General features: G+C 49.0%; 1 protein-coding gene across 4 annotated transcripts; it reads right to left on the bottom strand.

Moving 5' to 3' along the window:
- Positions 1-142: 142 nt before the first annotated feature.
- DPP9 (dipeptidyl peptidase 9) lies at positions 143-27,601 on the bottom strand. 4 transcript variants are annotated; one of them, XM_044998869.1, is made up of 21 exons: positions 27,448-27,601; positions 25,545-25,634; positions 21,530-21,783; positions 15,680-15,792; positions 14,395-14,604; positions 14,006-14,174; positions 13,718-13,831; positions 13,319-13,447; positions 12,769-12,830; positions 12,301-12,401; positions 10,215-10,392; positions 9,202-9,367; positions 8,975-9,051; positions 7,097-7,249; positions 6,490-6,625; positions 5,526-5,671; positions 4,976-5,122; positions 4,656-4,808; positions 3,795-3,937; positions 2,994-3,105; positions 143-1,463 (listed from the first exon to the last, which is right to left on the bottom strand). In XM_044998869.1, exons 2-21 carry the CDS (start codon positions 25,598-25,600, stop codon positions 1,371-1,373), a joined length of 2,712 nt encoding a protein of 903 aa, XP_044854804.1. In that variant the 5' UTR covers positions 25,601-25,634; positions 27,448-27,601; the 3' UTR covers positions 143-1,370. The 4 variants fall into 4 exon arrangements, with proteins under 4 accessions (XP_044854804.1, XP_044854803.1, XP_044854806.1 ...); XM_044998868.1 differs by having other exon boundaries at positions 8,975-9,054; positions 27,448-27,599; XM_044998870.1 differs by having other exon boundaries at positions 144-1,463; positions 8,975-9,054; positions 14,395-14,568; positions 27,448-27,598.

Raw genomic sequence — 27,601 nt, 5'->3', positions numbered from 1 at the left:
GAATGTCGTAGGGGCGTAATACGTTCCCAATGCTCAGCAACAAACCTGAGCCTTTGGCGCTCACCCCGCCAGCAGCGTCGGCCATGGCAGGCGAGGGACTGCTTCCCTCCCCAAGCTTCGCCGGGCAGTCTGAAGACCAGTGAGAGCACGGCTGGGTCTGCTTCCAATATTTTAATGAGTCGCTACATCGTACACTCATAATTATAAAAGAATAAGAATCCATAAAAATATTTTCTTTTCATAATACGCACTTAAAATACTCGAGGGCAAGTTGATGTGGTTCATTGGGGGGGGTTTCTTTTTTTCTTTGCCCCTGGCAGAACCCTTGGCTTGGGGGGTGGGTGCGACCCTGAGGTGCAATTGCTCGACCCCCCCCTCCCTGGAACTGCAGTTCCGGTTGAGTAGGAAAATAAAAACCAGAAGAGTGTTCACCAAATAGATGCGCGAGGGAAACAGTCACTGACCCGCAGAGAACTGAAGCACAGCCAATTTCAGTGCACGTCTGAAAGCTCAGGGCATGGGTGAGGAGAGGAAGGCAGGGCTGGGACACAGCACAAAGGGTAGAGGGGCGGGAAGGAGAGAGAATGGGGGAGGGAGTAGTTGCATAAATATCCATTGTGTGTGGCAAAATCCAGCTGCTGCGGTTTCTGTAGAGGCGAGTGCTGACCTGCTTCAGCTGCCAGGCTCTCTGTTGGCACGGTTCCGCCCAGGAGCGGCAAGCGGAGAAAGGTGCCCGAGGATGCTAACTGTGGCCAACCCCAGCTGCTTCCCCCACTCTGCTATGCAAAAATTAATTTAAAAAAAAAAACGACTAGTGTTGCATGCTTCTACGGAGCTCTTCTCAGATCCCAGGGCCCAGACGCTCGTCACGTACGGGCCAGGACGCAGCAGCAGTGATCAGACCCCACAGGACGCAGCAGTGGATCACCCTCTCCCTCCTGGCTTAAGGCAGCTTGCTGATTCGGCTCGTCCATCTCCAGCACAGGCACGGAGTTCTTGCAGGTGAGTGGAGGTGCAGTAGAGGGAAAAAGAGGCAGACCTCAGCCTCTGGAGACACTCCACTGATTTCCCAGCGTAGAGGGAGGAGCAGCAAAAAAAAAAAAAAAAAAAAAAGCATTAACAGCCAGGCCAGAGAGGAGAGCAGCTGAGCAGGGCAGAGCTCCAGCTGGAAAGTGAAGGAAGGTGGCACTGTCCAGAGGAAACAGGAGGGGTGACTTCCACCCTCTCCCTCACTGGAGGCAGCACCCCCGCTTGGGGGTGGGCACTCAGTGATCTGTGCACTGGATGAGGAGGCTTTTGGGCTGGGGTGGGCAGCGGCAGGAGGCAGAGTTGAGCTGTCAGTGTCCAACAGTTTGCAGAGGCCTGTGCGCTCAGAGGTATTCTTGTAGAAAGTGCAGCAGTGTGATTTCATAATGCTCTCCGGACTCGGGGCACCGAATACTGTGTCTCTCGTTGGGGTAGATCTGCGCAGAAGCAAAAGGGATGGCCCTTAATTAGGAATAAGTGATAGAATCATAGAATCTCAGGGTTGGAAGGGACCTCAGGAGGTATCTAGTCCAACCCCCTGCTCAAAGCAGGACCAACCCCAACTAAATCATCCCAGCCAGGGCTTTGTCAAGCCTGACCTTAAAAACCTCTAAGGAAGGAGATTCCACCACCTCCCGCTAGGGAACCCATTCCAGTGCTTCACCACTCTGAGTGAAAAAGTTTTTCCTCATATCCAACCTAAACCTCCCCCACTGCAACTTGAGACCATTGCTCCTTGTTCTGTCATCTGGTACCACTTAGAACAGTCTAGATTCATCCTCTATGGAACCCCCTTTCAGGTAGTTGAAAGCAGCTATCAAATCCCCCCTCATTCTTCTCTTCTGCAGACTAAACAATCCCAGTTCCCTCAGCCTCTCCTCATAAGTCATGTGCTCCAGCCCCCTAATCATTTTTGTTGCCTCCACTGGACTCTTTCCAATTTTTCCACATCCTTCTTGTAGTGTGGGGCCCAAAACTGGACACAGTACTCCAGATGAGACCTCACCAATGTTGAATAGAGGGGAATGATCACATGCCTCAATCTGCTGGCAATGCCCCTACTTATACAACCCAAAATGCTATTAGCCTTCTTGGCAATAAGGGCACACTTGACTCATATCCAGCTTCTCATCCACTGTAACCCCTAGGTCCTTTTCTGCAGAACTGCGGCCTAGCCATTCGGTCCCTAGTCTGTAGCAGTGCATGGGATTCTTCCGACCTAAGAGCAGGACTCTGCACTTGTCCTTGATGAACCTCAGATTTCTTTTGGCCCAATCCTCTAGTTAGTCTAGGTCCCTCTGTATCCTATCCCTATCCTCCAGCGTATCTACTTCTCCCCCGCAACTTAGTGTCATCTGCAAACTTGCTGAGGGTGCAGTCCACACCAGCCTCCAGATCATTAATGTAGATATTGAACAAATCCGGCCCCAGGACCTACCCTTGGGGCACTCCACTTGACACCGGCTACCAACTAGACACGGAGCCATTCCCTTCCGTTAGCCTGCCTCTCGGTTCGAAGGTGGAGTCCATTTTAGGGGAGCAAATGACGGTTCAGAGACAGCGACCCCGGCGCTCCATTACGGTGGCATGCTATCTGCGAGCCAGAGGCCTGAGTAGCCCACTCAGTGGCATCAGCAGAAGTATCCACTGCCAGAGGGCAGAGGCCACCTGGGGAAGTGAGATTCCCAGCCGCAGAGTGCAGGGGAAGAACGACAAACACCAGCCAAGAGGGTGAGTCCAGATTCCAAACTACTGCTCAGTATTGGAACACGCAGTACATCAAGCAGCGACAGAGTGCCACCTACTGGCCAGTCCCACAGGAAGTCATAGGAGAGAAAACTCTGCTTCTCCAGGTGAAAGAGCATCCACACTCCACTCATATTTACCCTTTGGGGGGGTGGAGGAGGGGAGTTTTCCACTGCCTCCAGGCTAAAGAGACCTTCCCACCTCACTCCAGTCCCTCCTACCTGCAGCTGGTAAGGCTTTCCAGCCCGGATTAGCTGGGAGACCAGAAAGTTGGTGTGAAAAAAGTGCACATTTTCATCCAGAAACCCATGGAGGATCAGCAAGCGGTTTGGCCTGGAGATAGGACAGGATGAGAATCAGAGCCCTGCAGGAGCCCTGAGCGAGGAGCTGCCAGCCAGCCCCTAGTCCACTTGGCATGGTGCAGTGCCACAGGCTTGGAGCCCTGCCTCTTCCCTGTGGGTGAGCACAATGCCACCCCGGCTCGCTGCAGAAGGCAGTGATGAGCCGAGCAGAAATAAGGTTACATGGGGCCTGGAACTACCCAAACAAACCTTCAGGGCCCTCCAGACAGATGTTCTCCAAGCCGAACAGTCTGTTCCCCAACTAGACCCTCTAGCTAGACTCCCTGGTCATCTTATTCCTGAATCTTGATCTTCCTTCCAAGTAAGGCAGCTCAGCTCAGCCCAGCAGGAAGGTGACTGGCAGCAACCAGATGTGTCCTGCTCTGGCCAGGACTCTTCTCCCAGGGGGACTTGGACTTCACTGATGCTAACTGGCGGCCAGTGTACCTGACGTGCTATTGACTGGCGAGTGCTGGCTGAGCCAAGTTTCAGGAACCAGGGAGGAGAACCCAAGGCACAATCAAAAAACCAGGAAGGGCTATTCCTGTGAGCTTTTTAACAACATCAGCACCCCACACACACACACACCAGAAAGCATTACAGCTTCTCGACCACTCCTCACAGTGCACGTGCCCAGAGGGTGGGTTTCCAGTTATAAGCATCCAACCCCACAGTACTCACTCATTGGGGAGTTTTTCTACATGCAGCGCCACAGAGCCGGCCTCATAACCTTGCTGGTTGTTCTCTGGGACATCCATGTACCGCTCGGTGTACCCAGTATCGTATGCCATCCACACCGTGACAGGAGCACCTGCTATAGCAACCTGCCAAACAGGTATGGGGGGGTTCATTTTTCCTTTTCTAGGACATTTCGGGGGAGGAGGGCGGGGGGCATCTGTTTCTGCAAGTGGTGATTCTCCCCTGCCAACCCTGGTCATTTGCACCAGAGTATCCCACAACCAGGGAGTCAGGGACTTAGAGGTCTGGATGGTTGGTGAATTTCTTCCCCCATTTGTTATTTTCCTTTCGATTCAAGAATTAAAATCACTACTCCAGTGCTGGCAGTAACAGTCTCGTGGGAAGCTATGCTACAGCCAGTCGCTGGGGGATGCAAAGTCATTAAACCTCTTTGGGGCAGGGACTGTCTTTGTACAGCACCTGGCACAATGGGGTCCTGACCCAGGACTGGGGCTCTTAGGTGCTATGATCAAACAAACAATCAGCTGACTCAGAACACTCTAGTGTCTCCCTCTGCACAGTGCCTAAACTCCACCTGCCTGAATCCCCGCATGCCACGCCTGGTCTGAAACCCAGAGCGTACGTGTGATGCAGCCTGAGCTGCCTGATTCTGGGGAGGAGCTCTGGCATGCTAGCAGCAGGGACTTTTCACACTTCACTACAGTCTGGGTCCACAAGCCACCAAGGGCAGCAAAGAGTAAAGGCCACTGACAGGTGCAGAGCCCTGGTCCTCCCTGCCCGGGATTATTCCTCCCAGACACAGCAGGGACTTCGAGAAGGACACCCGACCCTCGCCAGACTCACCTTGAAAACATGGGGCTTACAGATAAGGCCCATGAGGGAGAGGAAGCCCCCGTAAGACCAGCCATGTATGGCTACCCGACTCAGGTCGATGAACCCGTATTTTTCTGCTACGTAATGTAAACCTTCCACCTGGTCCTCTATCTCCACCTGACCCTAGGAGGAGGCAACAGGAAGGCGTAAGGTCAGTTTGTCTCCTCCCTTGTAACTGAAGAGACACCGAACAAGGCAGTGAGGGAAATAGAGCAGCCTGACTCTGTTTGTGCGTAAGAGACAGGAAGAGGGAAGGAAGCGAAAGGAGACACTGTAAAACAGGATATTACCATCTGGTTTTTAAGGGCCCCTTCGAATTTGAGTCCTCGCTGGCAAGAGCCCCTTCCATCAATCACCACCACAGCATAGCCGAGAGACGCTAGCGTGTTGAGCCGTAGGTACTTAATACCTTTGAAGGAGTTATTCACTAACTGCACCTAGAGCAGGAGAAAGGACAAGGCACGTGGAACGTTCCCCCAGGGAAACCTTTAGCCTTTCAGCCCTACGCACGCCTCACCAACAGTAGCAACTGAGCATGGCTGGGCTCTGTACTAGCAGGAAGCTAGTCTTGGCCATTCCCAAATTCTATCAGGTTCTGAGCTGGGCAGCCAAGTTTGCCAGATGGGCAAAAGCCATTAACTAGGGAAGTTGTGCAATTCTGGATTAAATGGGAGAAGCCATCTGCAGTTCACCAAAGGGGGTTTACAATACTCCAGGCAAAGCTGTCCAATTCCAATCCTGCAGAGCTGAGCTATGGAGAGCTCTGCCCTGGATGGCACCACCTGGCTCACGGAGGAGAGCCAAGGTCAGCTGTTGTCCTGGCCATGGCTGGGTCGTTACCTGAGGGCCTCCATAGACGAACAGCACCGTGGGGTGCTTCTTCCCAGGCTGGACGTTATGAGGTTTGTAGACCATCCCGTAGAGCTCTACGTCCGACTGGGTATGGAAGTGGAAGATTTCGGGGGGGATGTAATCTGCAGGACAGCCTGCGGGAAACAGTTCAGACGCTAGCTACCAAGCTAAGGACAACATGCTTTCATCATCCTCCCCAGCCCAAACCAGGGGAATTCAACCTTTGCCCAACGTGCCTCAGACCAGGGGTCCCTCCCCACCTTCCTTTTCTGGATGAACAGACTGTCCCAGATCTTAGCAAAACCTGCTTTACAAGAGCCCCAGTCTGCCTGCACCTGGGAACTGACCACCCGCAGCGCAGGGACAACCCATTACAAAACTTCACCAAGTTGTGCACCGAGCCCCTCGTACCGTGCACAGCCCACTGTAACTCCAGCGTGACCCTGTAAGGGGAGAGGAGGATGGGGTGGAGGGAGAAAGCCTTCCCAGCAGGGTGCAACAGCTGCTGTGAGCTGAAAATAATTCTTTATGAGCACCAAAAACAGGAGTACAGGAGGAGCCAGCAGCTACACACATTCCTTGGATGAAGCAGTCAGTGGATCCCCACCCAACCCGTCTCTGCAGACCATCACAGTCCAGAACCCCCGGTTAACATGCAGCCGTTAACCTGGCACCCTTTAAGGTGTGTGACAACTTCTGCAAGAGGTGGGCAGTACCAACGTATAGCATTAGGGCCCTCTGGCCCCAGCAATGCCCAGTCTGTGCCAAGCAACCCACTGAAGAGATCTCTCCCCAAGGATTTCACGACTTCACCATGGCAGGGCGGAAATTAGCCAGGCCATTTGCCATCTAATGGTCTTTGCCTCTCCCCTTCCATCACGTTCAGTTACTGGTATCAGTGATGCTCTCCTGGCTAGGTCGCCTGGCACAGAGGGGATCGGGACAGACTTACTGGCTGCTTCCATCATGCTGGCCCAGAACTTGGGCTGTTTGTGGAGCGGGTCGTCAGCTGAGCCGTTCAGTTTGTAGACGTGCACGCAGGGCGGGGTGCTGACGCTGCTGTAGTGGCTGATGAACATGTCAAAGTTCTACAGGCAAGAAACAGTTGATGGGGGTTAAGCAAAGATGGTTATTCCCTCAGGCCACTTCAGTGGGGGGTCTGTATCCCTATCAGGGCCTTGAGAACTAGCCAATGCTTATTCCCCCTGCCCCAAGCCCCCCTCCCATGCCTTCATGGTTCAGTCACCATCCTGCCACATGAGCCAGACAGGACTCCTCTCTGGGGCATGTTAACATCACACTCCTCTTTCAGAGGAGTAAGTCCATCATGGAGCCTTCCAAATGAGCACCAGCACGGACCTCTACTTCCCATGATGGCATCTATGGAGTCTCATCAGGAGATCATGGTAGGCACTGGATCACTCCCATCAGAGTCCAGCAGAGCAGTCACAAGCAGCCATGGCATCTAAGGGAGCCCTCATGGATCATTACTAGCCAGGACTCATACTAGCCGGAAGATAGGGAGCCTACGTGATATCCTATGGACGGGGCAAACAGACCTGGCTCATAGAGCAGCTGTGAGAGAAGCCCAGTGTGGTGAGCCGTACAATCTCGCCTGGGGACTCGTAATTGACCACATAGAGGTGGTGCTCCAATGGGGTGTCCTTCGTGCCTTGGAAGTACACCAGCTTCGTCTCCTCATTCACCCAGATCTGCCAAGAGAACAGAGGGCTCAGTGTCAGAGGAAAACAGCTGACTGCTCCCTGCCCTACTGCAACGATCTGTCACCAGGCAAAGTCAGGGACAGTACTTGGTCCTGCTAGTGAAGGCAGGGGACTGGACTCAATGACCTTTCAAGGTCCCTTCCAGTTCTATGAGATAGGTATATCTCCATATATAAAGTCAGCTTAAATCAAACATCACAGCAGTACGGGGTGCTTGTGGTATTAATGGTTAGTGCACACGGTCTGTTGATCTGGTAAGTTACAGAACATACACCGTGCTTCTAGAAGCCAGGATAAAGCCCAGTCCTTTGCACCGGAAGAGACAGCCAGCTGGCCAGGGGAGCCTCACTGTGCCTATGTGCCAAAGAGCAAAGCCAGGAAAAAAGGATATTCTGGCTCTGTTCATTCTGCCTGAAACCCTGTTTAAGCACAGATGCATCTCCCCAGTGTTCCAGCATTGCTCCCCTGACCAGCGCGCACCTCCAACATTTCTGTCCAACCGCCGTGCTATACATTCATGCTCTACGCTCCTTGCGGGGGGCGGCATAGCCACTACCCCAAACCCAATTCAACTGCATGTCTCTGTTTAATCATGGCTCCAGATCACGCCGTTTCTAAAACGCTCCGGCCAGCCAGCCTGGATGAGGTCACACTGCATTAGAGTTGTAACGCTAGACTAGACTAGGGCTAGCAGAGTTTAGCTCCATCCACAATAGCTAGCCGGCCCGTTTTAGAAACTTCACGGGGAACTTAAGGTTTCTGAATCCTGAATGCTATTCCTAGCCCAGCCTGGTTGGGGTCTGCAGCAGAGTTTGGCCAGCATGGTGCTCCGAGGGGGTGAGAGGGAACCGTCTACATTAGCCAGGAAGACAGGGATAGAACCCTGCAGAGCGACAAATGCATTGAAATAATTGCTGCCAGTATAATTTCAGCCATCGTGTGGCACAGAACAATACTGTGGCCAAAACAAACAGCACATCCCACATGGATTCTCTGTGTGAGGGACAGAAGATTAATTCCAGAGTGGGGAAAAGCTGCTGAGTCTAGCTGCATGCCCTCAAGAGTGGGAGGTGAGCGAAAATCCAAGTTAATTGGGGCTCAGCAGACAGGCTCGTTATTTCAGTTGAAACCGACTGGGTCAGAGCGATTAGGTTGAGGGCCACCTCATTCTTAAAGCAGAAAGGAACCGGGCCTTCCATAAGTCAATAGCAGGCTAATAAAACACCTATCTGGCTATTCTGTAGATACAGTTCCCTCCTCTCCACCATCACACTAAATTCCCCAGCCTGTTTCTCAAAACGCTCTGCAGAGGGATCAGCTAGATGGAAGCGGATAATTCCAAGCACCAGGTAACGTCCCCGATTCCCAAATGCCTTTTGGGGTTAAAATGCTGCAATCCAGCCCCACGATGGGTTTGCACAGAATGTCTTTGTGGCTATTAAACCTCACTCTACTCCTTTTTATGGCCTGACCCACGTGGTTTCCCAGAAGGAGCAATAAGAGACCTGATTAAAGGCAATCAGCTTTCTGTGCACCTGGCTACAGTGCTTCTGGGGGAAGCGAAGGCAGCAATAAAAAAGGAAACTAGAAACAAAATGAAGTCTAAATGGTTGTAGCTGGTCCCAAGAGCCTGTAGCACAAAGTACATGCCAGGATTGTGGGCAGTGAGTGCAGAAGCAGAGCACTGCAAGAGAAAATAAAGGTAACCGGTACCTTGGATCCATGCCTCGCCAACACCTCCCATTCCCCACTGGTCAGGGCAACCTCCTCTTTGATAGGACATTTGAAGTCTTCTAGAAAAGAGGGAGTGCAAGGATGAGACATAGATCCCCCACCGCCACAGTACAAGAGCCGAGTACATTCAGAAACGCCCTCCTGACGAGGGTGAGGCCGAAAGGAGGGGGAATATTCCTCCGAGCTGGGAGGGGATTTGCTCTCACCTTCGCTAAGGACATGGGGCTGAGTCCAGTCATAGCTGCTCTGCTTTAGGATGGCTGTGACTCTGTACAAGTGACAGAAACCGGTCTTGCATTCGTTGGCTCGGATGAAGCGGAGCTCTTCTTCCTCACCCTCCAGTTGGGCAAAAGGATAAAAGATATCGTGAACCTAGCAGACAAGAGATGGACGAAAGCACCATGAGCCGGGCAGCCCCTATGCTAAGCAATGCTGGAATAACCCAGCAGAAGCACAGCTTAGGGAGCCAACACTAACCCATGCAATTTCCTGGGAAATCAAAATGACAGATGGTGGGGAAAGCCGGATCCTCACTTACCGTCGCACCAAAGGACGGCCCTGCGTGCGCAAAAAACCAGGCACGTCGGCCTTTCCATCTGGCCCCAGGACGCAAGTGATCCCACGAGGCCTTTCAAATGCCCATGTCCAGCAGACATGCCCTCCACCCCCACCCCTCCCGTGTAATTTTTTAACACCAAGCTGCGTCAGACTGACAGCCCCGGGGACTGAAGTCCTGTTTATCCACAGGACAAGGATAGCCCAGAGAATGCAAACTCTGTCCCCTCGTCCCGTGTCCATCAACTACCTAAACCCTGACAGAGGAACCAATTCTAGGGCTGAGGATAGTTCATTCTTCAAGATCCCTTCACTCCTTGACCTCTCTGCCAGAACGGTCACAAAGAAGTCAATTAGCACCACAGCTAATGTCTGCAAGGAGGACAGACATCTACTAAGAGTCAGACTCACTAACTCATTTCACTCTGGCCACTCAACTGCCATGAATTGTCTTTTCCAACCTAGGCTTGAACCAGTAACCCAGAGGTGACGGTTATTATCCCACTACCAGTCCTTCGAACAATCAAGAGTTTGACATGGGCCAGAGTAACCATGGACATTATCAGCATCGGCATAGGCCAAGCTGGTTGCACGTCTCACACTCAAGAGGACAGGAAAAAACCCAGAGGCCTGTTTCTAATTTGGGACAGCCCCGTGCCCTTACATTTATCCACACATCTGTGACTTCTTCATAGATCACATATGGCTGGACGTTTTCTGGCACGGCTTTGGCAAATTCGATGCGCTGCTCTTCACTTTCTGGTACTGGGATAAAGAGCGCTGGAGGCAGGAGAACTAGCTGGAGCCGTTGCTGAGGTCTGTCTAGGAACATGGCCCAGGCACTGGGAAAGAAAAGTTAGCAAAGGTGAAATGGACAGATCTCGGCTGTCAAGAACACACTAGCCTTTCCTCGGCTGAGGAGGGGATTTAGGCTCCTCCTCATTCCAACCTTGCATCTTTATTGGAAAGACTCATACACATTTGAATCCCAAGACATCCATGGGTATTGTACACGGGTAACATACAGGCAGGTTGTTTGGGAGCTTTGCTAGAACGGCAATTTACAAAGAAACTCAGTTAGCAGAGCTGCATTTTTAGAATTTAACTTTTCAGTGGGCAGTCCCTCTCCTCGGGTAGCAAGGGCCACATGTTTTATCATGAGCTTCCAAAACAAAACGAGTAGCTAAAATAACCACTTTGCAGCTTCCTTACTGCCTGGCTATGCAAGTGGGGAAAGGAACAGGCCAAAGATCAGTGCAAACTGAAGGAGTTGTGCCCGTCTCAGCTCCGTGTCTCTCAAGGGAGACAGCCGATCAATCAGGAGTGGTGCTCTATTGTGGTCCTCCTGGCTAGAGGCAGGTCATCGTTACTTGGTTTGGACACCCCTCAGGCCTGTGTCCACAGCAGAAGAGGTTTATAAAACTGGGAAAGATGAAGGAGCAGGTTCTCCCATGAACGAAACCCTGCTGACTATGACCTGATTTCATAAACTCACGAGTACTGCCTCCCTCGATGAGCCCTAGTGCATGGCACTTGTATCCTGAAGTAGAAGGCTGCCTTGTGGTTCCTATGTAACGCTGAGTAAACCTAGCGCTAGGGGCATGGTGAATTAATCAAGAACGGGCCCAAAGGGAAGTGCAGCAACATGCTCCAGTTACTGATCAGCCACAGAAATTACATCTTCTGAAAACAATTTATAAATAGCCAAAACAAGAATGATCTGGACTGAAGCCTGCCAAAACCTTAGCAAGCTTTTTAAGCAAAATTAAAGAGATTTTAGTAGGAAAGAATTTTTTTTCAGATGCTATTTTGGGGTCCTGTAACAATTTTAAAGAAAAAAAGAGCCATAGGATGTCTGAGACTCATCCAGGTTTGCGTGGGGGAAGGGGAAAAGTGAACATGACGTGATTCTTGTACTTGGAAAAGCAAATCACTGAGCTGGGACCTTCACCTCCAAGGTCTCTGGACTATTTTTCTGCTGTACTTGGAAACAAAGATATGCTGTCAAAGGACAGCATGTCGGGAACCATGTAGCTAAATCTGCCAGGCACACCTTAGAAAATACAATACAAGAGCCCCTTCCCATCTAGCCAAACAACAAGAAGTTCCCCAATACAGAGTCACTCAGTCCTTCAGGGCTGGATGTTATGACCATTAACACTTGTATAGCTATGCCAGCTGAGAGACTAACGTCCCAGAAGTGTAAGCTAGGTCCCTGCAGAGACAAAGGAGTTCTCCCAATATACAGAATGCACAAAAGACTAGGTGCATTGTGGGAATTTTTCACCTTCCTCTAATGCATCTGGCATGGTCACAGAGAGCAGCAGGACAAATCATTGATCCATTTAACGATGTGACCCTTTATAATGTTCTCATTTCCTATCAGGAGTGTTTTGTCCACGTGCCTATGGGTTAACTGTCCTAGTCATGGAATTTTAATTGAATTCCCAGGGCAGAGAGGGTCACACTTAATACACCAATGTCATTTACACTTGTGGCAAGCTTAAAACCCACAAAAGCTCGAAAACGTGAAGCCCTTCACTCTGTACTCCACTTGGTCAGTTACTACATGTGCTATGTAAGGTCGTATTATTGCAGGGGCTGAGTCAAGCGCAGCCAAGGCTTCTGGCTTTTGTGGGTTTAAAACCAGGCCTTTATGGTGAAAGGTGAGAGGCAAATTTCTTCACTGCGTGGCTGTAATAGTTCAGTAAACTGGTGGGGGGTAGTGTGTGGTAGAAAAACCTATGTACTATTTGCCATCTCTGGTCCATCCAGCCCGTGCGATGTACTCCACCGTAGGGAACAATGTGGCAAAAGGCTGTACCAGCTCCTTGTCCTGAGCGTACACGATCTGCAACAAGAGACCAAAAAAAGAGTATTAAAAAACTAGGATGTTCCAACATTGTGGGCTGGTCTACAATGAAAACTTACATCAGCCCAGCTCTGTCTCCGAGGGGGTGTGAAAAACTCACATCCCTGAGAAATGTAGCTAAGCCGAACACACACCAGGTTTAGACAGTGTTGGGTCAACGGAAAAAGAATTCTGTCGACCTAGCTACCGCCCCTCAGGGAGGTGGATTACCTATGCTGACGGGAGAACCCTCCTGTTGCAAGTATCAGAGGGTATTCACCCACAAAAGCTTATGCTCCAATACATCCATTTGTCTATAAGGTGCCACAGGACTCTTTGTCGCTCCTGTTGCAGTAATCATACTTACCTTTCCCTGGCTGTCCATTTTAAACTCTGCCAGTTTTAATGAGATCTTGGGATTTTTGCTACCTGCAGAGGAAGAAGCAATGAGAGAACACGCCATTATCAGATGGCAAGCGGTCTGAGCATCCCAGGCTTATGGAGAATAAAAATCTGAGCCTGATGCTATCTGGCTCTGTGTGGATATACACCTGTGGAATGGGATTGCTGGTGTGGAGATAAGAGATTCCATGTGTGGAGAAGTATGCCTGCCCATGTGAACGAATGCATGGGCAAGCATTCCCAGTATGGAGAAGGTGGGATTCCAAGTGCATTTTCAGCAATGTGGCAAAGGGATACCCTCCATCTCGTAACAATCCCTTTACTTAAGTTGGACTTTAGCTGTCCTTCCTGCAATGAACTTTGTGCTGACAGATTCAGAGACTGTCCTGAAAATTTATGGACCTTCCCCTAAATCCTGGTAAGTATCTAGATTAATGCAAAGTCTATTGCACAGCTGATGCTTCAGCCTGCATGAGGCAGCAGCTGCATTAGTCACTCCCCTGCACCTCACTGACCTGTCCTGGGGTACCGATAGGAATCCGTTTTTCTCTCCTCCAGGGCAGGTGAAGGAACATGAATTATCTCCACCTCTGACTCGTCCACTTCCTCATACAAGATCCGCAGCGTTTTCCAACCCTCTGAACCTAGGACAAGACAAGGTTGGTCTGTTTGCCGTCACGCAGTTTCCCCAACTGTGTCGGCTTGCCAGGACCACCACAGCAGCACATACTGGGCCTACTGGTTTTCCACATCTCCCTTAGGGTCATGCCACACCTACTAACTATTCACACAAATATTTACCAGCACACAGTGCACATCCTATAATGAATGACTGGGAACTCGGCACCTTACAGGGGCCAGTAATTATGTTACCAATGCAGCTTGGTCTCTCCAGGGTTAAGCAGAACACTCACCTTCTAGGGTGGCTGTGGGGCACCACCAGTACCCTGTGAACCGATCAAACTCCTCCTGGATGACAAATGTGGCTACACCTGCCGATTTGGGGTCATCTAACACATTGGATAAACCTGCAGAGGAAAAAGAGCAGAGAGCGGTTGAAGTTAATGGAAAGAGGGATCCAGAAAGGGAAGGAGGACTTAGATGGAAAAGAAAACAGAAGAGCAGAGGAGTAAATCCTTCTGGTCAGACTCTTGCCGCAAGAGGTGATTCGCCTCCAGATGTGGAGGAGCAGTTCCGGTTACCTTTATGGCAATAAGTCATCCGTCTCTCCTCTCCCGTCTCAATATTCGCTACCCACAGGTCATTGTTATTGATGAATGAAAAGACAGAGGGGTCGGCAGGGCAGATCTTGGGATCCATTCGCGGTCCCGTGCACTGGGTCTTGATCTCCAGGGGCTTCATTGGAGACACCTGGGGAAATAAGGCATAGGATGTTCCCCATTCTGCTTTCAGCTTCAAAGGCACAAACTCCTGGATAGATCCAGCCCACCCACAAGGGAACCAAGACCAAGAAAACAAGACTTGATGGCAGACCAGAGCCAAGGTCTGACTCAAGAGGCATTCACTATGGGAACACCACGCTGAGCTGCGGAATCCCTCAAACCTCCCACAGAGCCATTAGCGGACCCACCATGAAGCCATTCTGGCCCCCATCTCGACAGTGGAAGAGACTGTTGCTGGCCTGGAAAAGAAAGAGGCCGCTCTCGCTGTGGAAATCGTAGGAAGTGATTCCAAAGACCCCGAGACGCTTGCGTTCCCTCAGGAGTTCTTCTTCCCTAGAGTACATCCCATGGTGAGGGGTTGCCTGGTTGCGAACGACAGAGAGAGACAATCTGCAGGTCTGAAGGAATGGCAACACTTTATTAATGAGACCAGCTAATCCAGGAGTGGCTAGAATGTAACCCACTAGGCAAATGCAGCCAGCAGTCCGACAGCACGGCCACTGCCACCTTTAGCCCACGAAGGCTACACCCCCATGACCTTCCAATTGCAATGTCCTCATCTAGATCTGAGCCAAAGGCTCGGACCTGTAGTCTATGAATGGCACCTCCACCTTAAAACTGAGGAAGAGCTGCCGCTTGCTTACGCAAATTAGGAGCAGCCAATTCACCTAATGACATTATCCGTGTCCTCTCATATACAGCTTCCAAGTCAGGCTCTGCAAACAACTGCTATTCCAGGAATCCTAAGTTAGTTTCAAAGGGACTCTGAGAAGATTCAAGTGTAGTTCCAGGCACTTGAAATCTCTGCTTAACAGAAGACCTGGGAAGTCAAAAGCCACTCCCATATCTTCCACCCTCTTGTTGCTGAGGCTGGCGAATTATTAATGGTACCAGAACACCAGGCCCCTGTGAAGACAGGGAGGGGGAATTCGTTTCCCTTCCTAATTCAATCTGGTTTATGTGAGTCTAACGGGCAATGTATGTTTAGAATGCAGGCAGCAGATTGATCCTTATTCCACACATTTGATAAAAGTACAAAGTTATCAAAAATAAACATGGTAATCAATGTGCAAACGGAGGGAGGGCAGGTGGGGGAGTCCGGCCAGGACAGCCAGAGCTCTGTGCTATTCTCCCAACAGTTTATGTTACTGGTTTATAACTGGAGGTAGACTGCAGGCAACAGGAGACTTAGGTACAGTGTTAAACCAGTCCTTGCCCTGCCAGCTGTTGTTCCATGCTCTCACTGCCAGCCCCGTGCCTGGCACACCAGCCACTCTCCTGTATTACCAGAGAAGACATCTCCCTACACAGCACTCTACCAGTGCCATGCCCCCGGCACCAAGCCCTGCTCCTTGTTCCTGCCTTACATGCCACTTCACTGAACTCCAACATACCAGCTACCACTCCAACATCCTACTGTCAGCCTGGGTCCCCACGCACCACCACCGCAAAGAGTATGTTGCATCTCCTCACCTGAAAGTGATCCAGCATCTGTTTCCATGACAAGAGTAGCAGGGCCTCTTTCCGTACCTTTTTGGGAATCTCTGAGTAAAGAAGGGAATTCTCCCGGCTACCATATGGCATCCCTGTATGGAACAACAAAACAAAACAATCATGGCAATTTCAGAGAAGTCAGCCAGGACTAACCCAGGAAAGGCAGATAAACAAGGCCATTTTCTTAAATATTCAGGAAGACTAGATGGCTCAGGGGCTTTTTAAGAGGTGCATTTCTCAACCTGCTTTTAAACGATCTACTTACTGCATAGGGTCCAAACGCTTTAGTTTTATTAACATGCAAATTTTTCAACAGGACTAAGTCCTACTCAAACCTTCTCCCAGCTCTGGCTGCTCCTAGGGTTCCTCTCTACAGTCTGCTCAGCCGCCACCCTAGATCCTCACTCTAGAGAACTGACCCCTGTAGCTGTGCGTGTCCGAGTCAGCAGAACCCTCTTAACATTCCTCAGCACAACGAAGATCTGCTAACCGGAAAGAGCGTTTTAACAAACACAGCCAGCCTGTTACAGCTTTAGGTCCTAGAGACCAGGTTCAAATGTGGCTTTGTTTAATACTGGCCAAAAGGCATTGCTATATGCTGGCTGTTCAGTGGCCATGGTAAAATGAAGTTATTTGTGCCGGTCCAATTTCCAACATCAAAAACCTAACAGCTGGCAACTCTGTTGGCAGTTTCAGCAGAGGCACCAAAGACAATGAATGTTTCCTTTCACCTTTACTGGTGGGGACACTCTAGATCAAGGCTGCAGTATGCTGACAGGATGCCGTGTGGGGGAAGCTTCCCATGCTACTGTCCCTGTAGCATCTATTCTGTGCAGGAAAGGAAGCCTTCAGTCTCCAAGCCTGTTAGTCTGTCACTAAATTCACTTTACAACAATTAACATTTAAATATATTTATAAGTTCTCAGGAAGCAAAGCAACTTATAAGCATACAATCTTCAGAGATGCAGAAACACTGAAATGCTGAGCATGTGGTGTTTAATATAAGCAGCATCTGCCATGATACAACACGAGAATCTATGGGAACAGCCCAGGAAAGATCTAACATGCTCAGACAGAACAGGCTGCAGTCAGGGACACAGATAATACTACAGATGCATTCTCAAGGCCATGACAACAACAACCTGTGAACCTCAGATCCATCTATGGATATTCTCGTACTGCACTAATATTATCTATGACGACTCTCTACTGTTGGACTAGATGACCTCCTGAGGTCCCTTCCAACCCTGATATTCTATGATAAACCAGTATCTGTAAAAGAATTGTCCCCTAGTTTTCAATACTCTGTATTTTGGTCCTTAAATGAAGTAGAAAAGATGCTCAGCTCTGATATCAAAGTTTTCCAAAGGTCGAATAGAAAATATTTACTCGCTTCTCCCCCCTCCTCAATGGGCATACTCCAATAAGAGCCACACTGATGCTTGGAAAGCAATACTTATGCTAAGCGTGGGAAAATACTGGTATGCTGCTTTTAAGCATATTGGTGAAACGTCAACAGGCACATCTCTTAACTTAGAATCAGATTCTTCACAATACCTACCTAATGCAGTATGGATCAAATAGAACGGGCAACTCAACCCCAGCTTAATGAGGCTGTAATAGAGGCCTGGTCTACACTACGCGTTTAAATCGGTTTTAGGAGCATAAAACCGATTTAACGCTGCACCCGTCCACACCAAGAGGCCCTTTATATCGATATAAAGGGCTCTTTAAACCGGTTTCTGTACTCCTTCCTAACGAGAGTAGTAGTATCGGAATTGCCATATCGGATTAGGGTTAGTGTGGCCGCAAATCGACGGTATTGGCCTCCAGGAGCTATCCCACAGTGCACCGCTGACCGCTCTGGACCGCAATCTGAACTCAGATGCAGTGGTCAGGTAGACAGGAAAAGCCCCGCGAACTTTTGAATATTTCCTGTTTGCCCAGCGTGGAGCTCCGATCAGCACGGGTGGCGATGCAGTCCGAAATCAAAATAAAAAAAAGAGCTCCAGCATGGACCATGCGGATGTGATCGCAGTAAGGGCAGGCAAATCCGTTCTATCAGCGCTCCGTTATAGAAGACGAAATTCAGAATCATTTTTAAAAATTCTCCAGACAGATGCCATAGCAGGGACTCAGCGCACTGCAGCGTGACAAGCGTAACGGAAAGCCAAAGAATCAAATGGACGCTCATGGACTGGAGGACTCAAGCTATCCCACAGTTCCTGCAGTCTCCGAAAAGCATTTGCATTCTTGGCTGAGCTCCAAGTGCCTCTAGGGTCAAACAAACAGTGTCCATGGTGGTTCAGGGCATAGCTCGGCAATGTACACCCCCACCCACCCACCCCAGAAGTAAAAGGGAAAAAATCCTCTCGTTGACTATTTAACATGTCACCCTATCTTTACTGAATGCTGCAGATAGACGCGATGCTGCAGCACTCAACACCAACATCCTTGCTCCCCCCCCCCCCCGCCATGGGTGGCTGATGGTGCAAAACGACTGGTACCCATCCTCATCATCATGAGCTTTTTGGCACGTGGTGCAGTGCAAAAGGACTGGTAACCATGCCGACTAGCATCTGTCAGTCACCTAATTTTTCATGGTGGATGGTGCAGTATGGTTGATAACCGTCTTCATCATAGCAACAGGGGGCTGAGCTTCATCAGCCCCCACCCTTCATGTGTAAAGAAAAGATTCAATTGCTCCTGGACTAGCAGAGGGATGTTGGGCTCCTCTCCTCCACACTTCTTACTGTCCTGTCTGGACTATCATAGCAGCTGGAGGCTGCCTTCCACTCATTTCTCACTAACAAGTCACTGTGTCTTATTCCTGCATTCTTTATTACTTCATCACACAAGTGGGGGGACACTGCTATGGTAGCCCAGGAAGGCTACCGGTGGGGAATCAACAGGTGGGGTTGTTGCAGGAGCACCCCCTGTGAATAGCATACAGCTCATCATTCCTGCAGGATCTGACACAGAGCAGCTGTGCTCTCTGGTTCTATGATACAGTGGTTATCTAGTACACTTGCCCATATTCTAGGCAGGACTGATTCTGTTTTTTGATACCATAAAGGAGGGATTGACTCAGGGAGTCATTCCCAATTTTGGCTTTTGCGCCCCTGGCTAAGAGCAGCCAGGGGCACTTATGACAGCAACAGATGGTGCAGTGCAAAAGGACTGGTAACCATGATCATCTTTTTACCAATTTATGGATTGGTAGATGGTACAGTATGGTTGGTAACCATCTCTGCTGTCATGCAAAAGCAAAAGCATGCTGCTGTGTAGCGCTGCTGAATCGCCTCTGTCAGCGGCATCTAGCACACATATGGTGACAGTCACAAAAGGCAAAACAGGCTCCATGATTGCCATGCTATGGCATCTGCCAGGGCAATCCAGGGAAAAAAGCCGCAAAATGCTTGTCTGCCATTGCTTTCCCGGAGGAAGGAGTGACTGACGACATTTACCCAGAACCACCCGCGACAATGATTTTTGCCCCATCAGGCACTGGGATCTCAACCCGGAAATTGCAAGGGGCGGGGGAGGCTGCGGGAACTATGGGATAGCTAGGGAATAGCTACCCACAGTGCAACGCTCCAGAAATCGACGCTAGCCTCGGACCGCGGACGCACACCACCGAATTAATGTGCTTAGTGTGGCCACGCGCACTCGATTTTATAAAATCTGTTTTACAAAACCGGTTTATGCAAATTCGGAATAGTCCCGTAGTGTAGACGTACCCAGAGTAGGAAGGTTTTACCCTATAGTGTGGGAATGCCTTGAAGTTAAGATATTTTTGAAATCGAATTACTAGACACTGCTTTGATATAGTCGGCCAACATCTAATCTGTTCCTGTGTTCCATATATCTTCCTGGGGAGGGGAGCAATGAACATTAAACATCAAACATATGGATACATCATCTAACACTGGGTACTAGAATCATCATGGTCATTCTACTGTGCAACTTCAGCTAGGAAGATGAGTTAGAAACTCCTGACACTATGGAGAAAAATTACTAACATTAAATGAGACTCATAAGCCAACTACAGCAGAATCTCAGTTACAAACACCTCAGGAATGGAGGTTGTTCATAACTCTGAACAAAACACTATGACTGTTCTTTCAAAAGTTTACAACTGAACATTGACTTAATACAACTTTGAAACTTTACTATGCAGAAGAAAAATGCTGCTTTTAACCATCTCAATTTAAACAAGCACAGAAACAGTTTTCTTAACTTGTCAAAAAAATGTAAATGTTGCCTTTATTTATTTTTTTAATACTCAACATTTAACACAGTACTGTGCTGTATTTGCTCTGGGTTTTTTTGTCTCTGCCACTGCCTGATTGCATACTTCCAGTTCCAAATGAGGTGTGTGGTTGACCGGTCAGTTCCTAATTCTTGTGTTCATAACTCTGAAGTCCTACTGTACTTAAATTATCTGGCTACCTTTTGTCACTTACACCAAAGAACCAGCACCAAAGGGATCTAATGCATCTATTCTGCTCTGACATATGGACAAACTTAATTAATGAAGAGCCATTACTGTCCATACTCTCACTAAGGAACCCACATGCTTCCCCATCCCCCCTTAACACATATCTGTTTAACTTGTTTGCAGGGTGCCTATTCCACTAATTTATCTATGAAAATGTACTGAGGACTACAATAAGTAACAGACACAGGCACACAAGAGTTACCAGAATGGGTCATACCATTGGTCCATCAAATCCAATATCCAAGGCTTCAAAGAAAAATGGGCCCACTGCAGGAAAACATGGTCAGTTGTGTGGAGTGTCGCACTTGGGGAAAAGTTCTTTACTGAGCCCTGTAATGATCAGCTTTTGCCCTGGAGCATTAAATATTTCCCTTTCACAGCCTGTAAAACTAATTGTTACTGACCATAAAATTATCCAGCTCTTATAAAATCCAGCCACTGTATTTAACTGTTGCTTATTAGTTACATCATGGTTCTGCCCATAACTATAAACTGGTACAGCACAAAGATCTGCCTTCTCTCAAGTCTCTAGTAAGGAACAGAATATTTCTCTAGGAAATATCATTAATACCCAACACTTATCTAGTTATTTTTCCTCTTGTCAAAGCATTTACAAGCACAGATTTATCCTCACAACACCCACAGCGAGGTCAGGCTCTTCCAGTTTATTGGGCAGAACAGCAACAAGACTGTCTGATGGGTTGCCTCTATTGAAAAAAAATTTATATCACCTGGCTAATCAATGAAATGCACTGGGCTTGCAAGGATACAATAACCATAGGGAGAGTTATCAGGTCCCTGGATAGCCAACCTGTTTAAAGAACCAAATTGTCCCCATTTTTTTGAGGTAATACTCCATAGTTCGGAGAACTGACCAAACCAAAGTCCATGTGAGAAATGAAAAGAGGCAGTGGCACACAGAGGTTCCAAGCTGGGGCCCTATTTGGGTCAGCCACTATATGTAAGCAGTCAGCTAGTCCTTGCCCTGAAGAGTGTCCAGTCTAAACAAAGGGTAGGAGAGAGGCAGGTTTATCTCCATTTAACACGTGGGGAACTGAGGCATGGAGAGATTAAGTGACTAGCTCAAGATCATATAAGAAACATACACCAGAGCCAGGAACTGAAACCAGATCCGAGTCCCAATCCAGTGCTTTAACCACAAGATCATCCTTTCTTTTCTCCTTCCTCTCTGGTACCGGGCTGCCTAGCGATGAATGAAGACATCAGCCAACAAAACTTACCCTCCTGACACAGAGACGGGTTTGGCTCTGCCAAGGGACTATCAAGGTGACCTACTAAGGAAGGTGGCTGGCTGAAGCCAGGCTTACCCAGATAGTAAAGGCGATGAGAATGTGGGCTGGATTCTTCTGTTTTCTGGACAAATTGGAAATCATGGGGCGCCTTGTTCACTATCATGCCTGAATACTTCCTGCTGCTGTGAATAATGTCACGCAGCCCATCCCACGAATGCTTCTCCACCAGGAACTGGGAAGGCGCGTCCTCCATCTCGACCACTTCAGTGTTGTCTGACAGTGCATCCACTGCAGTCATCCTCTCTTCCCCCTCGGAACTGGTCAAGAAACTGAGAAAGAAGGTGGGGGAGATGAATTAATGTGGGGAATCGGATTAGGCACATTCCATCCGCTCACAGGGAGCTCTGAGCATTCAGCTACCTTCTAAGGACAGATCCTAAAGTTACCTACACATTCATAAAGGTTACCAGTTAAGCATAAACAGTACCAAATGGAAAGGAATACTCCATCTTCCACGCCCAACTTGCTAAAGGATGCTAACTGAGCCGAAGACTCATTTGCAGGACTTCTTCCAGGAAAAAAGTTAACTGTTATCAGTCAGGGCAGGAAAGCATCTGGTGTAGCAAGTGCTTAATCATTTGACCTAAGTGAAACATTCTCCAGGCATTTAAATGGGATAGGTCCTGATTGGAAGATACCATCAACGTATGGGTGAGCACACAGAGAAACTTCTGACCTGTGGGAATATAGAAGTAAAGTCCCCTTCCTTTCCTGAAGAGATCAGATAAGCATCTCAAATCGGTTTAGTGAAGGCATGACACCTGCTTTACTTGAAGTGCTGCTGCAACCAGGAGTGAAGTGGCACAAATGACAAAATAAGATACCAGTGGAATTAAGTTGACTAATGGAAAGTGGCACAGGAATAATGCATATCCTGGACTCCTATTGCATAATCAGCAGGAATCCTTCATTGATTTCCCAAGTATCACATTATATAAAACCCACAACCCATCTCCCATAGTCATAAAACGTTCCAGTTTGGCCCTTCCAGCAATTAGTCACTTCTGGGATCTGCACAGTCCAACATCTGTATATGAAGCAGGATACATTAGCCTTGATCAACCTTATTCCAGATGAGGCAAGGGCCCACAAGTCAGAGTAGGGACCTTATTCTCAGTGGAACCAGGGCCCCAGGGAGCATAGATCCAGGTAACCCAAGAGCAAGCTAATTTGCAAGACTCATTTTCTTCTAAATAGTGACATTTCTGCAATGGCACCCTCAAGTCACCACAGCACTAGTCACTTCATTATTTCCTAATCCTACCTATTAACATGGTATCTGAGCACCTCAATCTTATATGTATTTATCCTCACACCACCACATGAGGTAGGCCAATGCTTTTATCAAGTGCTACTTTACAAATAGGAATTGACACACGGAGGTAACCTGTGCTGGAGCAAGGAATGGAACCCATGGTCCCAGGCTAACACCCTAACCGCTGGACCATCTTTCTTCATGGTCATCTTATGGGGTCAAGGCTCCTACGCTGGGACATTTAGCTATTCGTGGGTACCTGAGGATTTCAGTTTGCTGTAAAATAAATGAAACCAGAGCGGTCTCATCACCTTGACAGAATCACCATCTTGGATGTTGCATCAATATAACAATGTAGTAAATAAGGTCTACAGAAGTTTTAAAAAAAGACCCCTGTTCTAAACAGCCCAGAGTTAACCAAGACTTCCTTTTTAAAGTCATGTTTCTTAAATGAGTGAATGCAGCTGGCCCCTTAAGAGATTTATCTGCATTCCAACAGGAGAACATCCTACCATGTGCCTGTCAGACCTGAGTATTTAATTTGCATGAAATATACACCAACTCTCTGAAAGTGCAGCCTCAGCACCACACAGAACCTGAACAAGCCCTCTCCCAGTTTGATTCTGGCAGGAGTAGGGGGTGGGTGGTTAACTCATAAACCAGTGTTAGATCGTTTCATCTCAATCCACTTTATCTCACAAATGATTCTGCCAGGAAATCTCTCAGCACTGCTGGGGGACTCCCCACTACCTTCCAATAGCCTTTTCAGAATAAAGTTTTCTTCCCTACATCTTGATCTCATTTGACTATCGATTAGACGTATTCCGTCCTACAGAATTATGCCTTTTAATGGTCAAGCACAATGACAACTCGATTGCCCTCTTAATGAATAAATACCTCATGTGATGTCAAACACACAAACCTCTTTTCCTTTAACCAAGAGGGAAAAGGGAAGTCTTGACAGTTCCTCCTCTAATCTGTTACTTTCTGACTTCATTCTGAGAGACTAACCTGAGATTAGGCAAGTAGAAATCCAAACCACACACACAATCTGCTGCCTGAGACCCAGTAAGTGGAGTGGGCTCTGCATAACCAGCAGACCAGACCACAGTACACGAGGCCAGAAACACTGAACTAAAATACAGCTTGGCTCCATTAAGTTACAGCTACATAGTAAAATGGCAGCTTCCAATTCCTGGGTGTCTCAGTGGTGCAGAGAACAAAATACAGTGTGGAAGCTACAGAAAGAGGATCTCAAAATAAACCTCTCCCCACTACTCCTAATATCTATGACCCTGAAGCCAAACAACAAAACAAATCACAGCTTGAAAATTAAACAAAGAAAAGTACTTTCCAATCAGCACAAGTAAAGCCAAAGTGGCAGAGACAGCGGACAACGTGATGGAACATTGGACCGAGCTTTGAGGAACTTTCTCCCAAGACTTTGCAGAGTGTCAACAGTCTTGAGTCTGTCCAGTGTGAACGCAGGACCAAGCAGGGGGAATTAAATTCAGTCTAATGTCCTTCCCCTTCAAAGCAACTAATACTGTGTTTCAAGGCAAACTGCTGCCTATCAAAAATACATCACAGAGAACACAAGGATATAAAAAGGGATAGAGCAGTGACCTGGATACACGCCTCTCTTCCCAAATCCCACTGCAGCTCGGATCTTAAAAGTCTGCTCAGCTGGTAAAACAAAATAGCTTTCATGCAGCTGAAGACATTCCACCCTACAGCTAATTCCCACCCAATTGGTGAAGCCTCTTCAAGGTTAGTGACGTGATCATTCAAACAACACTGCTCCTCACAAGAAGGGCTTTCAAGGCCAGATCAGGTTTCAGTGACCTAAGTTCAAGACAGTCCATTCACACCCAGATTTTACATACTTGCAACCACCCACTCCACAGTGACTAACCCCACAGCTAACAATTAGGTGGTAGAAAAAGGCACTCCAAAAGATCCTGGGGTTATCCCCCTTCCTGGTGAATTTTGTCTGTAGAACACACACTGATTGAGGCCTTGTCTACACTTAACATTTAGGCTGACATAGCTACACACTCAGGGGTGAGAAAAATCCCCACTCCTGACCACACAACTACGCCGACCTAACCCCTGGTGTAGATGCAGCTAGGTCAATGGAAGAATGCTTCTGTTGACCTAGCTACAGTCACTCGGGGAAGTGGTTTTCCCACAGCAATGGAAAAAACCCTTCCATCGCTGCAGAGTGCATCTACACAATGGGGTTAAACTGGCATAGTTACGGCACCATAGATATGCTGCTCTAGACCCTGCAGCATAGACATGGCCCAAGAGCCAAGATGATCTCAGTAGAAGCAGACAGTCAGCCTTTAATCCTACGTTCAGTATTCCTCAACCACAACACAAAAGAGTCTGAAGACGTCCGAATATACTGTTTTACCATCCTGCTTAATCTGCCACATCTGACGAGGTTACATGGCTGCAGGTTTTGGGGAGGGGGGAAATTTAATAAAGTTAGGCTGAAGAGAAACAGCAAAGGTAGGGGAGCAAGGAGCATTAGGGTTGAAAAATGCAGACAAAGACCTTTTAAAGCCTGGAACCTAAATTCAGTAGGAAAGAGGTAATTTTCCTCAAACATTTAAGGCACTCTCGATATGGTTGGACACAGGATGCCACAGGCAGAATTAACAGGTGGTGGTTTATCGTGTCCATCACTCATTCAGAATGTTGATTGTAGCCCTCTAACCACTTGGTCCCAAAGGCCACAAAGATCCCAATAGAGACCAGGAAAGTTACCTTCTCCAACTTCCTGCAGTCTCGTTTTCCAGACGAACCCTCTTTATCTTCTGCATTAACTACTCAGCGAGCCTTGGGCACGACAGGAAACTAGATGAGGAGAGAGAAAGAACAGATCTCATGTAACCGCAGTTCCCCCTGGCATGGGAATGAAATACTGTAAAAGGAGTCGTCCATCAATCATGTTGCTGACACAGCCTGGGGCCTACCGAACAGCTTCCTGGGGATATCTTTGCTTTGCAGTCCAGTTCCATCCCAATTAACCCATATGGGATATTAATACCCAGATATTTTAAGAGGTGGATTTCCTAGCCCCTCAGCACCAAAGCTCAGTGTATGCAGTGAACCACACAGGTAGTCAGCAGCTTTTTCTTCTGCCAAATTCCCAGTTAAAATCTTCTGAATGATCTCAATCTTTAAAGCCCAGATTGCTGTAAAGCCCTAGATTAGAGAGAGTACTCAAGTCTGTTGCATATATTTCAGGCACCAGCTCCACCAAGAATATAACCCCCACTTGTTTACAGAGCTGACAATTCTCTGTCTCAGCAACAGCCTGATAACTGCGACAGAATGGCCAGGGTCACTGGTATTTACAAGATGTTATTGCTCCTTAAAACCGTAAACCAAGAAAATCCTGAAAGTACTATGGGACCTCCCCCTCATCTCCCACCCCCTCATAGAGCTTTGGATTGTAAATACGCCCCAGATCTGCAGCACTAACAGCCTTCACTAACAGACCCTTGGGCCTGTCCAAACAACCACCACCTCTTATCCACCCAACAGTACACTAGGGGAGGCTAGGTACAGAGACTATTTCACTTGCCCTCTCCATCAGGGAGAGCTCCAGGCAATGATGTTCCCTGACTCCGGAAAGCTCAAAGTGGGGCTAGGCAGAAACAGCCAGTATTTTGGGGACAGTTTTAGATGTGCGTATGAACCACATCAGGACTGGCATGGGGTCTGACCCAAGGGACACCCTTTTACAATCCCTTAGGGGATCAAACTCTATGCAGAAGAGCCACAGCAGTGCCCATGGCTCCCAACTGAAGATGACCCAAACTAATGGGGCCTAAGGAATCAGAAATCTGGCAGAGAGGCTGAGGACATGGGCAATTATAATCTCATCAGCAAGACCCTGGACTGCTGCTGCATCTGCAAGCCCCACAAAGATGCTGTCACCCCCAGGCCCAACAGCCTTAAATGTTTCCCTGTGTTGTCTTGAAGCTCAGAGACCTACCTACTCCAAAATAGGCAAATCAATAAGAACTTGCACAGAAAGGAATAGGGTTCGGCATGGAGCAGCTGCCAACAGCCACTGGCATTAACAGCAAGGCGGAGAAGCCCTGCTCAAGCTCCTGTCACAAGCAAGGCCAGAGAAGCGGTTATTTCTCTGTAGGAGGGAGCCGGCTGCCAAGGCAATGCCCGGCAAAGAGGGCAGCTGGAATGCGTGTCACTGTAACCTCCGCCCCAGCTGCCAAAAGGGTGAGTCGACGCTCGCCTGCGAATATAAGGAGTGAGCACATTCCTCACCCCCCCACTCCACCCGCACCCCCAAGAGGCAGCCAGGGGGAGCAGACTCCCCCACCCTCCAAGAGACTGGGGGGAGAGTGACATTCCCCCACCCCCAGGGCAATGGGGGCGAGGCCCCCCATTCCTCCCAGGAAATCGGGGGAGGGGGAGCCAGTGACACAGCCCCCCCCCCCAAGGCACTGGGGGGGCTCCCCATCCTCCTGGGCAATGGGGACAGAGGCCCAGCCAGAGACACCCCGCCCCCGGGGCAGAGCCCCCCCCCCTCCGCGCCATGGGCCCCTGCGGGAGGGGGGCAGTGACCCCGCCCCTCCCTCAGGCCGGGGAGGGGGAGTCAGAGCCCCGGCGGGGAGGGACGTCCCCCCCCCGTACTCACCCCGGGGCTCGGCGTCCTCCCCCGGCCGGGGCGGCTCCTCAGCGGGGAGGGGGGGCGGGGGCGCCTTCAGTCCCGCTCCATGTCCCGGACACTCAGACAGCAGCCCCGGAAGCGGGGAGGGGAAGGGGGGGCGGCCTGCTCAGGCGCGACCTTT

Source organism: Mauremys mutica, chromosome 24 (assembly GCF_020497125.1).
Source record: "Mauremys mutica isolate MM-2020 ecotype Southern chromosome 24, ASM2049712v1, whole genome shotgun sequence".
Classification (NCBI taxonomy): Eukaryota; Metazoa; Chordata; order Testudines; family Geoemydidae; genus Mauremys; species Mauremys mutica.
The sequence above is the reverse complement of the archived record's forward strand: the minus strand, read 5'-3'. Positions and strand labels throughout refer to the sequence as shown.